This window comes from Geotrypetes seraphini, chromosome 19 (genome assembly GCF_902459505.1).
Source record: "Geotrypetes seraphini chromosome 19, aGeoSer1.1, whole genome shotgun sequence".
Classification (NCBI taxonomy): domain Eukaryota; kingdom Metazoa; phylum Chordata; class Amphibia; order Gymnophiona; family Dermophiidae; genus Geotrypetes; species Geotrypetes seraphini.
In genome coordinates, this window is record NC_047102.1 from 31,759,290 (window position 1) to 31,774,071 (window position 14,782).

Genomic DNA, 14,782 nt, shown 5'->3' on the forward strand with positions numbered 1-14,782 from the left:
CCGGATATGTTCCAGTTAGCTTCTTTTGTAATCCGCCTAGAATTGCAAGGTACGGGTGGAATAGAAGTCACTAATGTAATGTAATGTAATGTTATGTTATCCCAGCACTTAGAAACCTTTTCATGAAGTATACTTGTTTGCAGTTACATACAGGACTGTAGATGTGAACGTGGCTCTGTAAATAGATTGATGCATAGCAACCGCATGTCTGGGATAAAGTAGTGTAGTTGCCGAGTTAGTCGACTTTAAAGGTAATAAACAGAAATAAAACAAAAGAAAGGAAAACAGAGTGATAGTTTTTGAACTGGACTAGCTTTCTAGGGCAGAACCTTCTTCAGGTTAGGTATAAGCAGTTAGTGCTGCTGGTTGCTCCTGCTGAGATCCAAGATGACAACCCAGTTGGCCATTTTGATATCATTATCCCCTTCTTTTACTAACGCGTAGGGCGGGTTTTAGCGCCGACAGCAGCAGTAACTGCTCCATTGCACATAGAATTCCTATGAGCATCAGACCAGTTACCGCCGCTGCCAGTGCTAAAACCTATGCTGCGTGTTAGTAAAAGAGGCGGATGTCCACTTGTGCATTGCATTTAATAGCAAACCTTTAAAAATTATTACACAGAAAATAAGTTTCGCATGCATTAAATCAAATTATTTGTGTTAAAAAAAATTAGAAAAAGCTAAACTGAAAAAAAAGTAAAATATAGAGTATTTGCTCTCTGCACATCCCTAATAATTAATACGTATTTGCTAAATAAAGGCTATGATATTCTGCAAACTATTTATATATTTATTATCTTTAATCATCACCTACCTCCAATAATCACCTACCCTTCCTTACTTTAGAACTAACCCCCCAAAAATTTAGTTTTAAAACCAAATCAAGATTCCCCCAATAATCCCCCATCCTCCTTGGCATTGCTCTCTTCCACCCGCTTTCCTTCCCAGTGTGACTGGATCTTTCTTCCTACCTTATCTCGAGCCTACAATGCTAGACCAGCACAGGGCCCCAAGTGCCCTGATGAAAATGTCCAGTTAGCACCCAGCATGAAACCAGTTATTTTGGGGGTGTTCCGGGTATACTTGGCTGGTTAAATACCAATATTCATCCCTTAACCAGACAAGGTAACCACATAAATAGATCACATAAAAGTCAGTCCTATCTTTGTACGGTTCCCATAGCTGGTAAAGTGCTGATTATATTGCACTTAACCAGTTATGTTGTTGCTGACTCCATAAACCCAGAAGTTCAATGCCAGAGCCTAGACATGGTCGTGCATTGAATTTCCAAAGATAACACCAGTAGTATTCATGAAACACTGATTGCCGCCTATTCTACAATTTTATGGGTTATAATGTGACAGGAAACCCAGATCCTTGTTAAGTCTTGTCAGGTGAGCATCAAAATAACTCATGTTCTTAACTTCAAAGTTCCTGGATTGTTTTAAGTTTACCTCTTAGTATTCTAACCATAAGCTTATTGTTGCAGTGCCCAGGTTCTGAAAACAGCTCATCCAGAGAGGTACATATCTGGTGAATGTCTCCCTTTTCCAGAGGTTAGTAATGTCACTTTTCTTTGTGATGTTCAGCTTAATGCAGAGAGGCAGGAAAACAATTACTTCTCAGATGACGTTGACATCCATTATAGGTAGGTCACAAGCCTTAGCTGGGCTTCCCCTCGGGCATTTTAAAATACCAATAATAACAGACAAGAGTACTCAGAAACCAGAGACAGGATCTGGGAGATTACTGAACCTTGTTTAAAAAACACACACAGAAACACGTGAGTGTGTAACAGGCTCCTTCAAGTGGAAACATCCGGCACCTGTCTGTTCTGCATTCACCTGTGAGCTACACCCACGTGACTGGAACCAATTACATGTGTTAAGTAACTTTTTCTTTTTAGTTCAATCTATTTATTGAATTTAGCAGAGAGGTACAAAAATCATAAAATACAAAGCAGTAAAACATTGAAACATCTTATAATAAGGAGCATTCTCAAGAAAGTACAAAACTGGAGCAGACAGGATGTTAATCCCAGACATTTGCTGAAACAGTCAGTGTGCTCCACAGCGTTAGGTCTCCTTTTGCAAAGGCGTACTAGAGATTCCTGCATGGCAAATGCAGTGAAAGCCTTAGGAACTGAATGGTCTTCTTTGCATTTCTCATGTGGGAATTGCTAGCACGGCTTTGTAAAAAGAGCCTTTAGTGTATCCACAGTCCCAATACACACAGTTGAAATATCACAGAGACTAAAGGAAAAATTTGTTTCCTTTTGCAGTCTGGATTCTGAGATACTGGGAGCCCCTTAATTATATCTGGGCAGAATTGTGTGAACCATTTTTGCAATCCTCTGTTGTCTCAAGCACCCCACTTAGCTAGTGTATCTCTTCCAGTAATAGGCTAGACATCTCAAATCGGCCCAGCCGATGTAGCTACTGTATTCTGGAGCAGTTGCAATCTCTTATAATCCCTTTCAGAGATATTTTAGTACATGGAGTTACAGCAATCTAGATATAGAAGTAAAACAGCCTGCACAACTATTTTAAAACTATTCTGGGTTAGGATGAATCCAATTGCTCTTAATTGTCTGGGTCTAAAGAAGGATTTTTTGACCAGGGAGTCAATCTGGTCTTCAAGCATCCAGAATAACACCTAGTATTTCTGACATTTTTTCCATTTTTAGCTTTTCTCCTGTAGCCAGCATCAGATCAGTGTTCAGTGTGAATTATAATCCCCAAACCACAGCACTATAGTCTTTTGTTTGTTAAATTTGAGGAAGTTCTTCTGTGTCCATATACTCAGATCCTTGATAATCCCGTGGACTTGAATCTGTTGCCCAAGGCTCTTAAGTATACATTAAACAATGAAGGAGATAGTGGAGAGCCCTGTGGTACACCACAGAAAGTGTTCCAATTTTGGGACTTTTTGTTTCCCTTTTGTTACTTCATATTTTCTGTTTCCTACGAATTCCATGAACCAATTTAATACCATTCCGTGTAGCTCTAATTTACACAGTTTTAGTAGTAATAAGAGTGATCGACTGCATCAAATGCAGCGGAAATATGAAACTGTAGCAGGACAGTCTGTTTACCTTTGCTTAGGTAGGATTTAACTTTTGAGGTTAGTTCTAACCAGAAGGATTCTATGCCAAACACCACCCTGAAACTATGTTGTGAACTGCAAAATCCATCTGTTAGGTTTAAAAAGTCTGAGAGTTTGGCAGGTCAGGGTATAGCAGTCAACCGGCCTATAGTTTTCTACTTTAGTTATGTCCAGACCCAATGCTTTAGGTATAGGGGTCAAAGCGATGAGTGATATTAATTTGGGGTATATGCCTTTGTCTAAGAAGACGTTAACAAAGGATGTCAACCATAACAGAAAATCAGAAAGAGTTGGACAGACATCCAAGTAGCAAAATGTTTTGGAGAGTCTCCTCAACAGGTTAGGGACTTCTTCTGGGGTAACAGCAGAGAACTCATTCCAGTAACTATCAGCTGCTATTCCTTCCGTCCTTCTGACTGTCTCCTACAGAATCTTCCAAGTATGTGTGAAAGTTTCCCTCATTATCCTAATCTTTCTGGAAGTTTCATCAGGTTGTTCTAAAATGGAGTTGGTAGTTATTTTTTGGGTGAATATTAATGAATTAAAAATCTTAAACAGACTCTTGAAAGAGTTTCTTGACTGATTCATCAGGTTGTCCTAGTACAGTTTTTTAGCTTCCATTACAGCCAATTTATATTTCTCTTCTACAACTATTATAATGTTCCTGTTTCTGATGTTTTTGTCACATTCTTTCCAGCCTTCTTATTTTTGTTCTTAAGGCTTGTGGTGCAGCTGCTGTGGTCACCTTGGTCACTCTAGATACTTCTGGTCACTCTGGACACTTCCAGTCCCTACGGTCAGTTCCAGTTTCTGTGGCCCTATGGTCCTACTGGACTCTCCAGTCACCATGGGTCACTGTGTTACAGTGATTCTGCTGAACTCTCTGATCACCTCGGGTCACTGTGGTACACTGGTTCTTCTGGATTCTCCGGTCACCATAGGTCACTGTCACAAGGCCCTTGGCCACACTCCACAATGGTAAGAGTTAGAGCTCACTGGGGATTAGGCAGGTGCCAGCATGCTTCCCTCCCAAGGATCACTCTCAGGAGTTCCTGTTGCCAAGAACTCCCCTTCCCGGCTTTTAGGTCCGGTGGTCATGTATGACAGGCCCTAATAAACTTAGGGTGAATACTTCTTCAAGGTCCTTTTATCCCTTTTGAAACTGGTCCCAAGAAGAGAGCCTTTCCTTCTGGCTGAATCCTGTATCCTGGCTGTATCCTGGCTGAAAGGGTCCCTCCCTTCCGAGTCTGGCCTAAACCCAGTTGGTTTTAGCATATTGCTTCCCCTGGCGGTCCTCTATTTGGGTGGTTCTCTGAGACAGGACAAGGCCTGTCAGAAGGCTAATAATGGTTTCAAGAACCTTGGGCTATTCTTTTGTTTCAATTTTATGATTTTGGTTGGGGCAATCTTATCTCTGATAGGACTGATGTTGTAAGTTCCTGCCAGGAGATTAAGGTAGTATCTACAACTTCGCTTATAGGTTCTAACTTATCCATAATTCCTTTCAAAAATTCCTCTGTTGGTATCATACTATGCCTTTCCTGTGATTGTTGATATGTTACTGGTAATTTTAGGTAAAAGTTTAAGAGGTAGTGATCAGACCAGATAACTGGTTCCCATTTAACATGATCTATCAAGGGGAAATTCAGACCTTTAGATATCCCAGAAATGCAGTCTAGACAATGTCTGCCTTTATGAGTTGGCTTGCTTGGATAGGTGACAAAGTTTAATTGTTCCAGTAAGTTTTTAAAGATTTGGGCTTTGGGATCATCGTGTATTTCCAAATGTAAATTTAGATCTCCAAGAATTATCAGATCAGTAAAAGTTGTGGTACAGTGAGAAATTAAATTAAACTGTTTATCCTCTATTATGTTCCAGTTACCAATTGGTCTATAAATCATGAGTATACCTAGAACCTTTCCACTTTCCGGGCTCTTCATGCTGCAGATCATATACTCTAATCCCAGTTCATTGCAGTTATCTATTAGCCTTAAGGATAGGAATGATCTAAAAAGTAAAAGTAATCCCCGCCTCTCTTTAATTTTCTGGGTCAATGAATCAACTTGTATCCTGGTGGGCAAAAAATTGATTAATACTAGGGAGTCATCATCTGGAATCCATGTTGCAGTTGTACATGCTATTCCTGCCTGGAAGCATCTCTTAAAATCAGGGTCTTATTACAGACTGAGCGAGCATCCAGATATAAACATTCTATTGGTGCATGTTCTTCCTCTGGGGAGGTTTCTGCATCATTACATATGATCTGTTTTAGATTTTCACAGTCCCTTCTTCTATGTTGAGTAAATGAGGAGTGTGCCACCTTTCTATTAGGCACAAAAAGAAGAACTCCTTGTCTTAGGACAAAGTGTACAAACAGGAGAAAGACAAGGTAGATGTTGCAATCAACCAAAGCGGCTCTTTATTAAATAATACAAAAGTTAAAATAGTCCCAGCAAAGATCCCTGTTTCGGCACGGCTAAATAGCGCCTTCCTCAGGGGACACTTACTGGTCTGTCAGCTTTGGTTCTACAGCGCATGTTGGAACGATACTCTACCAGTAAGTGTCCCCTGAGGAAGGCGCTATTTAGCTGTGCCAAAACAGGAATCCTTGTTGGGCCTCTTAACTTTTGCATTATTTAATAAAGACCCACTTTGGTTGATTGCGACATCTACCTTGTCTCTCTCCTGATTTTCCACCATTCTATTACCCATAATCACTTTTGACACATTGTACATTGATCATTGATACATTGTTGTATTGTTACATCATAAACGGGTGGGTTTTCCTGACACATCTGGAACCATCTCGACTCTTGAGTCGACATACTTTATTAGAGAACATTTTGGTTTCTGATTGGAGCACCAAGATTTTGTATAAAGTTATTATGTGCCCCCTCAGTAGCACCTGTTTTAAGCAATAGTAAACCTACTACGGTCAAGTAGTAGATCTGAAGCCATCTCATCTTATACTAGTAATTGACCACTATTACCACTCAAACCTATTAGCAGCTACACCCACTTAAAAATAATGTTTAGAACTGGAATGTGGTTAAAAGAGAAAACAATTTTAAGCAGAGCACTGGAGAAATCTCCCTCTCAGGCAGTACCTAATTAGCTAGAACACTTCTTTATAATTGCCCTACTGCTTATCTTACTGTTACCTTGTTGGCTACTGGTATGGAATTGAGGGGGGGGTTAGGATTTTGGTACTCTTTCTGGTGAATTTGGGCATAGTTCTGTGTTCAGTCCTCCTCAGTCCACATGAAGGGCCACACAAAGGTGGGAGACCACTAGCAGGAGAGACCCACCTATCCGGTGGCCCTTTAAGAAGAAAAGCCCAAACTTGGAAGGGGTAAGAAGGGATAAGATGGTGGCCCCCTTTCTCCTTACCCTGCTGGATGAAGAAATTGAAGAAGTTTCTTTTTCCAGCGGCCCTTTAAGGGTATCATCTGATGTAAATACTGCTATTTTCTTCATATCAAAATCATTATCACAATACATCTTAATTACTAAAATTATTGCAATACTGTCATGCTACATATTTAATAATTCTCCCCAGACAATAGCATGCATAGGCACCAGCTCTGTGGGTGCTACAGTACCCCCACTACATCAGAACCGAAATCTTCCGAATGTAGAACTACAGGGGAAAATGGGAAATAAGGCAGTGACTCTGAAGCTATTGCTCCCGCCTCCCCCTGTAGCCTATTGGTCAGATATTCCTGAACCAGCCAATAAGCTGCAAATGATGCAGAACCAGTAGCTTAGGATCACCATTGGTCAGACACTCTTTAGCCAGCCAATTGACCGTAGGATAAAACAGGATGTAAGGTTGGTGTCTCCTAAGCTACTAGTTCTACCTTCCCTTGCAGGTATTGGTTGGCTAAGGAATATCTGAGCAATGGACTTGAAACCCCCTGCAGCAGCTACTTAGTAAGTGGAATTACCCTGGGTCAGAGTACCCTTCCTCCCCAACACACTGTAGTTGTATAAAAACTTTGCAAAAATCTCTGGATGGTATGAGTCTCAGTGTACTGTACATCTGATAAAGGAACACAATTTTGCAAATGCCAATTCAAAATAAATTAAATATTTATTGCACAGAAAGAAACCTAGACCAAAGTGCTTTGCATAATATTAAAGTGCACTCAACATGTTCAAAATTCCTTGAAAACAGCATTAAAACATCTTCTACAGCTCCCACTAGAAATTTAACAATATTTAGGAACCTTTTTACATTACTTTCCCCCACCTCTTAGATGACTTATTTCCATATACTGTGTTGTCTTTTCTCCAACAGGTAATCATCACGGAGTTCCTGATTACAGGTAAGTATCCCCCTTTCCTTCTTTACTTTTTGTTCTCTCATTTTTTATCTAGTGTATCTTTCCTTGAAGCTCTGCCTAATATTAATGTTTGCTTCCTTTTCTTTGCAGGAACCTATCAAAGACTCTTTGGGTAAGTTACTTAAATAAATAACCAAAATTAATGTCAACTGTGTGCACACAGGAAAAACCTCTTAATTTAAAAAAACTCTTTTTCTTCAGGCCCTCAGGTGGTTACTTGAAGAAACAGGAATCTCAGGATCTGGTTTACCTACTACTTTGATACAGAAGTCAACACTCTATCTTCCCAAAATATTCAAATATATATTAAACCGAATGAATTTCTAGTTCTCTAATACAACACTGGAACACCGGCACTCAGTTCTGTAGACCTCTATAGGCCAGATCTGTAGTACTCTTCAAGGGTCCGTGAAAGCCTCATTAATCTGTTCAAAATTCTGCTGCGTGACTCATGTTCCGTGAGAGCCGCTATTCTCACATTACCCCTCTCCTCAAGTCGCTTCATTGGCTCCCTGTTCATTTTTGAATACAGTTTAAACTCCTCTTGCTGTCTTACAAGTGCATTTGCTCTGAAGCCCCCCCGATATTTTTCCTCACTTATCTCCCCCTATGCTCCCCTGCTCATTGGGCAAGCCCCTCTTATCTGTACCCTTCTCTTCCACTGCCAACTCCAGACTCCATCCCTTCCTTCTTGCGGCACCGTATGCCTGGAACAGGTTTCCTGAATCAATACGTCGTGCTCCGTCCCTGGCAAGCTAAAGGCCAACTTTTTTGAAACTACCTTCAACTCTTAACTCCACTCACTGCTGTCAGATACCTACACCCACTATAATCTCCCCAACCTTGAAATGTCCTGTCTAAATTAGATTGTAAGCTCTTCTAAGCAGGGACTGTCTATTGTATGTTAAAATGTACAGCGTTGCATACACCTGTCAGCGCTGTAGAAATAATAAATAGTAGTAGTAGTAGTAGTAGTAGATTAATTCACAGAAAAAGTATCAGAAATTAACTTTTAAAGGAATACTTCAATTTATGAACTCCTTCCCTAATATTTCCTCCATTTCTTCTGAAAACTTCAGCCTAAAAAGGACTCAGTTTAAAGGTAAAACTCTCCCCTTTTTCATAACAACAATATTATCAGCCAAAGAAGTTATAAATGCCCTTCAAAACAACCCTTACAATATTTCTTTTCAGGTTAGAGCCAATTTAATAGTCAAATTGACTAGTCTGGTAACCCTAGACATGCTGTTTCATAAACTCTTTGTTTCCTGGTTTGGCTCCCTGGATTTCTCCTGGTTTAATTGCTGCATCCTTGCGTCCCTCTTTGTCCTTGGTAAAACTCTGCAACCACATCCCAGGTTTCAGCTCGGCCCCTTGAGCTGCATGCTTGTTCCTTAGCCACTGGAGTAATATCCTGCAGACAGTCCAGTGCTTTAGTATGAGTGCTTTCTCCTATGCTCTGGACTGCTCGAACACGTTCTCCTGCTCAGTATTTCATCTTTGTGGTTTCAAACTGGGATCCTTGCTGGACTTGTAGAGCTCAGGGCGAGCATTTGGCAAAGAATCTGATGTGGACTCTGCAGGCAGAAGGTGGCCATTAGCCTGGAATTTGTGAGAGCCAGGGGAAGCCAGTCCCAGAAAACAAGACTGTGCCGAGATCCAGGGAGAGCAAAGCAGGGGAATGATCCAAGCCTGTGATCAACAGGGAGTCACATATTAAAGATGAGTTAAATCTGCAAACAAAAGGAAGAAGAGAAGAGAGAAGAGTAAGAAGTGGGAATCAGTCAAGGGATGGGTGAGCCAAAGCTGCATTGAACAGCAGCTGGCTAGGGAAATAAAAGGCTGGGTCAAGGGAAAACTGGAAGCAGAACAGACTAAAATGTTTTAGGGAGTGGAGCCTATACAAGAGGAGTTGGGAGGAAAGAGTATGATGTAGATTGGCTGAGGGAAGAAAGGGACTGGGATGGAGAAAAATGACTTGAATGGAGAGAGAGAGAGTTGGACTCCCGAAATGTCAACTACACCGATTACAATTAGTTCAGAATACCGCAGTAAAATTATTCCACCACCGTTCTAAGTTTGATTACGTCACATCTCTTCTAAAATCAGAGCCTTTCAAATACACATTTTTTCTCATCAGATTCTATCAACCGGTCTCCCCTCCTTTTTACACAGTTTTTGGGTTCCACACTCACCACAAAGACCCCTACGCTCCGCACAACAACAGATATAGATTGTTCCTTTATTTTGACAGTTTTTCCTTGACTTTCACAGGAACTCTTCTTTCTCTGTCATGGCTCCAACTTTCTGGACCTCTTTGCCTCACTATCTCCGTTCTGAGAAATCATTTACAACTTTCAAGTTGCAATTAAAGGCATATTATTTCTCTTTGGCTTTCTGTTCTTAATTTTCATCAACTATTCCCCACCACATTGTTCATTCCTTCCCTTTCCCCAATCCTTTTTCTTTTATTGTAACCTACTGATTTCTTCCTTTCCTCATGTTTCCATAACCATTTGACTGTTTGTCTAATTTTCCCCATCTTCATCTTTTAAATATTTTTGCGTTTGTTTTCATTTTTATTCATTTTATCATAGTTTATATTAAACCGCTTAGATTTACTTAGATTTTATATTTGCGATATATCAAATAAATTGAACTTGAATTAGAGAGAGAAAGTCTGATGCTGACAAGCTGCGAGGGGAAGGAGAGAGTGGCAGGACCCGAACTCTTGATATGTCCACATTACCTGCCCTGCTCTTGCCTATTAGCTACAGCACTAAGAAATGAACCAAACAGTAAAGATTTCAATACTGACTCATTTTCAACAAAACTATCAGCCTATGCTGATATGCCATCCCACACTCTATACCATACATCATTGAAGGTTATAAATTAAATGGCAGCAAGACTGAAATCATGCCTCTAAACTGTCCAGAATGGAGGTCTGACATTGAGTCATATGGTTTTCTCTGGTCACCTAATGCATTTCCCCTCATCCAGAAAAGAAACACAAAAGTCTGTCTAGTAGTGAGTGTCAAGGTTAGGTGAATATATGTTAATTAATATGACAATTAATTTCCATCTACTTTGCATATCATGGGAGCTGGCTAACATTTTAATATCTGATCTATAGCTGCCCCATTTTTCTTGGATTTAGAGAAAATTGGAGGCAGTGACCGTAGCTATTTTAATTTAGATGACTCAGCGTTATGTATGTGTATTTCCTGCATTAGTATTATGTCAGGTGATAAATTTGATAAATATTTTAATACTTTGTTACACTTAATTTGGTTGTTCAAACTCTTGACATTAAGTGAGACTATATTAATAGACATATTTTAATATAGAGAGAGAATATCCATTGAATGGTTGTTCGTCAAATTATGATATATCAGCTTTGTTATACCCTACTGACAAAGATAAGATAACAGTGAATTACACATTGGTAATGATACAATATATGCAAAATTATAATTGCATGTGTCAACATATTGGTTTACTTAGAAAGGTAAGATAACAGCTCAGAAAACCTCAACACAACCATTTCGTGAATACAATTCTATGACCTTCCAATACACCTTCTTGTAATACAATAATTCTAATATTTTGACTGTAGCCTTATAACAATAACATTATTAGTCAATGAAAGAGACACTATATTAATGGTGTTAAAAATATCCAAATAAATAACTGGAGATCCTAGCAATTAATATTTGATATTAATGATATTCAAGTAAACTGATATCTCAAATAAATATCAGAAAGTTATACTGGGTTCCATTTACTAAGCGATGTTAGAGCATTTTACCGCAGGCAAGTGAGGTAAATGCTCTGACACTCATTGAATTACTATGAGAATCGGAGCATATACCTCGCCAACCCACGGTAAAATGCTTTAACACCATTTAGTGAAAGCCAGCGATTGTTAGATACTTCCCTTTTAGACCGAGTTAATTGGAGTTGGCATCTTTTCTTCATTGAAATTTGCTAGGGTTACTGGATTTGTAAAATCCTTTGATTTTGATAGTTGATTCTCATATGTGCAGGGTGAAAAATACCCAATCTAGCTCCCATGCTCTTGAGGTCGAAACACCAATAGTTGTTTCCTTAAGCAAGTAGTGTGTTTGTTGAGATCAAGAAGAAAGAGCAAGGTATTTCCCTCAAATTTAATCATTGCTGTTGGTCTAGCTTTTAGCATAATTGCAGTCACTTGCAAATATCTTAATTTTTTCTGTATAATCGTGTCTGGGGAATTTGTCACGTGTCTGATGTGCCAATGGATTTTTATGTGCTATTCAATAGCATTAAGTATATCACTACAGACGACTAAACTAAAAGCTGGCTATTTTGTTGTGGGTCCAGGGGTGGAGTCAGCACTTACACAATTTAATCCTATCTTTATGCAGCGTCACTTGGTGGTTAAGTGTAGACTATGCAACACAACCACTTAAGAGAGCGTTGGCCACATAAATCTGGATATTCACTGTTGGTACTTAGACGTGGCCTGGCATTGAATATCCAGGGATAACAGCAGAGGCTAAAAGAAGCTTACCACTGCCATTGTACATTTCTCTAAGTAATCATGGATTTTCTGCACAGATAAGGAATAATTTAGCTGGACAGCAGGATATGAAAACCTTTATTTCATCAGCAATTGATTTCTTATGTAAAAAAAATAAAATTTCCTTTCCTGAATTTCAGATTTTTCAGAAGTCTTTGGTTTAGTTTTCTTATAGTACCATGTGGGTTTTATGACTAACATGTTTTAGAAAATTAAATTTCCATTAACTACATTTTTGCCTGAATTCAAGCATATTCCACAGTATTCAAAAATGTCTGAGTCGCATGTTATAAAGACCTGACATATCAATCTTGACTGTACTGGAAATTTCTTAGGATCTCCCCCTGACTTATAGGGTAGATGTGTTGTTGCCAAGTCATAGTAAATAGAAATACAGTATATGTGTATGCGTGACTAAAGGTGGTTCTACTTACAGGGTGTGTGCTTGGCCCAGGTGTTGGATATTTGGCAGTCTGAATGGAAGAATGGAGGGCAGCCCTGATGGGGAAGGCCCATGATAAGGAGCAGTTAGAAAGTCCTGCAGTCACTGAGATGGCCACTACCACCACTTCCCTGCTGCGTCTGGAGGAAAATGTTGGAGATGCAAAAGAGGAGACACTGGAGAAGGCCCAAGAGCTCTTCCAGCTGTGTGACAAGGAAGAGAAAGGATTCATCACTAAACAAGACATGCAGGTAAGTAGTCTGCTTTTCTTTTGGAAATTCCCATTTTCCTAACCAGGGCTGGTGCAAACGTATTTTATCCCTCCTCCCCCCTCCCCCCTCACACAGTTAACTTCAAGGCGGCTCGGCATGCTCCTGAGATTTTGATAAACTCAATAATCATGATCACCTCAATGCTACGCTTCGCAAAGCAATCCTGTAAAACTCTTCTGGGTGGGGACTGTCTATCACATGTTAAATGTACAGCACTGCATATGCCTTTCAGTGCTATAGAAATGATAAATAGTAGTAGTAATAAATATCAATTCTTATAGAATATATACTGAATGAGGGCAGTTTCCAAAAGCTATTTCCCTGGGTAAATGGGCTGATGGCTCAAGACTATTGCTTTACAGCTGTTCTTTGCTGCCTTCCTTAATGCTGATGCCCTAGGTGATTGCCTAGTTTTGCCTAACGGTTGGGTCATTAGGTTAGGTACCTAATGAAAGCAGACCAAAGCGTAGCTGGTTTTAAGAAAGGTTTGGACAAATTCCTGGAGGAAAAGTCTATAGTCCTGTTATGAAGACATGGGGGAACATAAGAACATAAGCAATGCCTCTGCTGGGTCAGACCTGAGGTCCATCTTGCCCAGCAGTCCACTCATGCGGCGGCCCAACAGGTCCAGGACCTGAGCAGTAATCCTCTATTTATACCCTTCTATTCCCTTTTCCAGCAGGAAAATGTCCAATCCTCTCTTAAATCCCAGTACTGTATTCTGCCCTATAACGTCCTCTGGAAGCACATTCCAAGTGTCCACCACTGCTTGCCCTGGATCGGTAGCATGGAATGTTGCTACTCCTTGGGTTTTGGCCAGGTACTAGGGATGGGCTCAGTTGTGATGATGTGACGCGTGTATACTGTATGTATTCATTGCAAGACTTTGATGCTGCAAGATAGAGAACCATCAGCTCAGTTGTGATGTGTGTACTGTATACTGTACATACTCGTATTGCAAGACATTGCTTGTATATCAAGTTAAAATTTAATCAAATGTTTTGCTTGTCTTGCAAAACACTTGCAAACCAAGGTTTTACTGTATAAAGACAGAAGATGCAACTGTGGAAAAAATGACAAATAATCACCAATTTACAAATTAACAAATAGAAATAAAACAAAAGATGGAAAATAAGAAAATACAATTTTATTGGACTAATATACATGTATTTTTCAATTAGCTTTCAGAGGCCAAAACCTCCTTCAGGATCAGTACAGTATACTGCTCTTACAGTATCCTGTCCTGACCTGAGGAAGAAGATTTTGGTCTCTGAAAGTTAGTACAAGAATGGATTAAAATTAGTGCATTAAAAAATTGCCTTATTTCCATTTTCTATTTATAAACATTTATCAATACAGCTACAATTCTACTTTATTCTAAAGCAACAAAATATATATTTTTCCTTCCTTTTGTCATCTCTGGTTTCTGCGTTCCTCATCTTCTCTTCACTTTCCTTTCCTTCCACTGTCTGCCCTCTTACCTCCCCCCTTTCTGGAAGTTTAACTTAGAGGCAGCAGAACTTCTTTTTATTTGGGGGAGCCAAACAATCAAGCAGAGTAATGGGTAGTCCCCCAATCTACCCTGGGGGCCCTCAAACACTAGTCCACCTGCTGCACCCCTGCAATGACTTTTTCTTACAAGAGTATGGCCAGATTCTTCTTCCCTCCTTGACTTTCTTCTCTCTTCTTCAGCGGTTACAACATGAGCTTCCACTTACATCTGAGCAGCTTGAATCCGTCTTTGACAGCCTAGACCAAAGCAACAATGGCTATCTGACGCCGGTGGAGTTCAGCATGGGCTTAGGTAAGTACGACGGCAGTGGGAAGCAGAATTGATTGTGCCACACTGATGTACTGTAGCACTGTCACTGTTTTTCTACCCCCGATGCAGGTGAGATAACCAAATCATAGCCAAGCTGGGTTTTCTTTGTGTCAATGTATACAGTATATTTTATAAACCATTTTTAGGCTTTAAGCAAGATAAGGTCAATTGCTAATCTAGACAAATAGCAACTGAATATTATCACTGCTACCTATATAGTTAGGTGTTATCA

General features: G+C 39.8%; 1 protein-coding gene across 3 annotated transcripts in view; it reads left to right on the top strand.

Moving 5' to 3' along the window:
• Window positions 1-14,782, top strand: part of CRACR2B (calcium release activated channel regulator 2B) — a 68,890-nt gene that overhangs the window by 19,323 nt on the left and 34,785 nt on the right. For 2 of the 3 annotated variants that reach the window (XM_033928062.1, XM_033928063.1), the window contains 5 exons: window positions 1,489-1,555; window positions 7,405-7,432; window positions 7,541-7,562; window positions 12,451-12,707; window positions 14,421-14,532. In XM_033928062.1, coding sequence (XP_033783953.1) covers window positions 12,492-12,707; window positions 14,421-14,532 — 328 coding nt within the window. In that variant the 5' untranslated portion in view covers window positions 1,489-1,555; window positions 7,405-7,432; window positions 7,541-7,562; window positions 12,451-12,491. Of the gene's footprint in view, window positions 1-1,488; window positions 1,556-6,979; window positions 7,038-7,404; window positions 7,433-7,540; window positions 7,563-12,450; window positions 12,708-14,420; window positions 14,533-14,782 lie in introns of those variants that run through there. The other variant, XM_033928064.1, reaches the window with a different exon arrangement.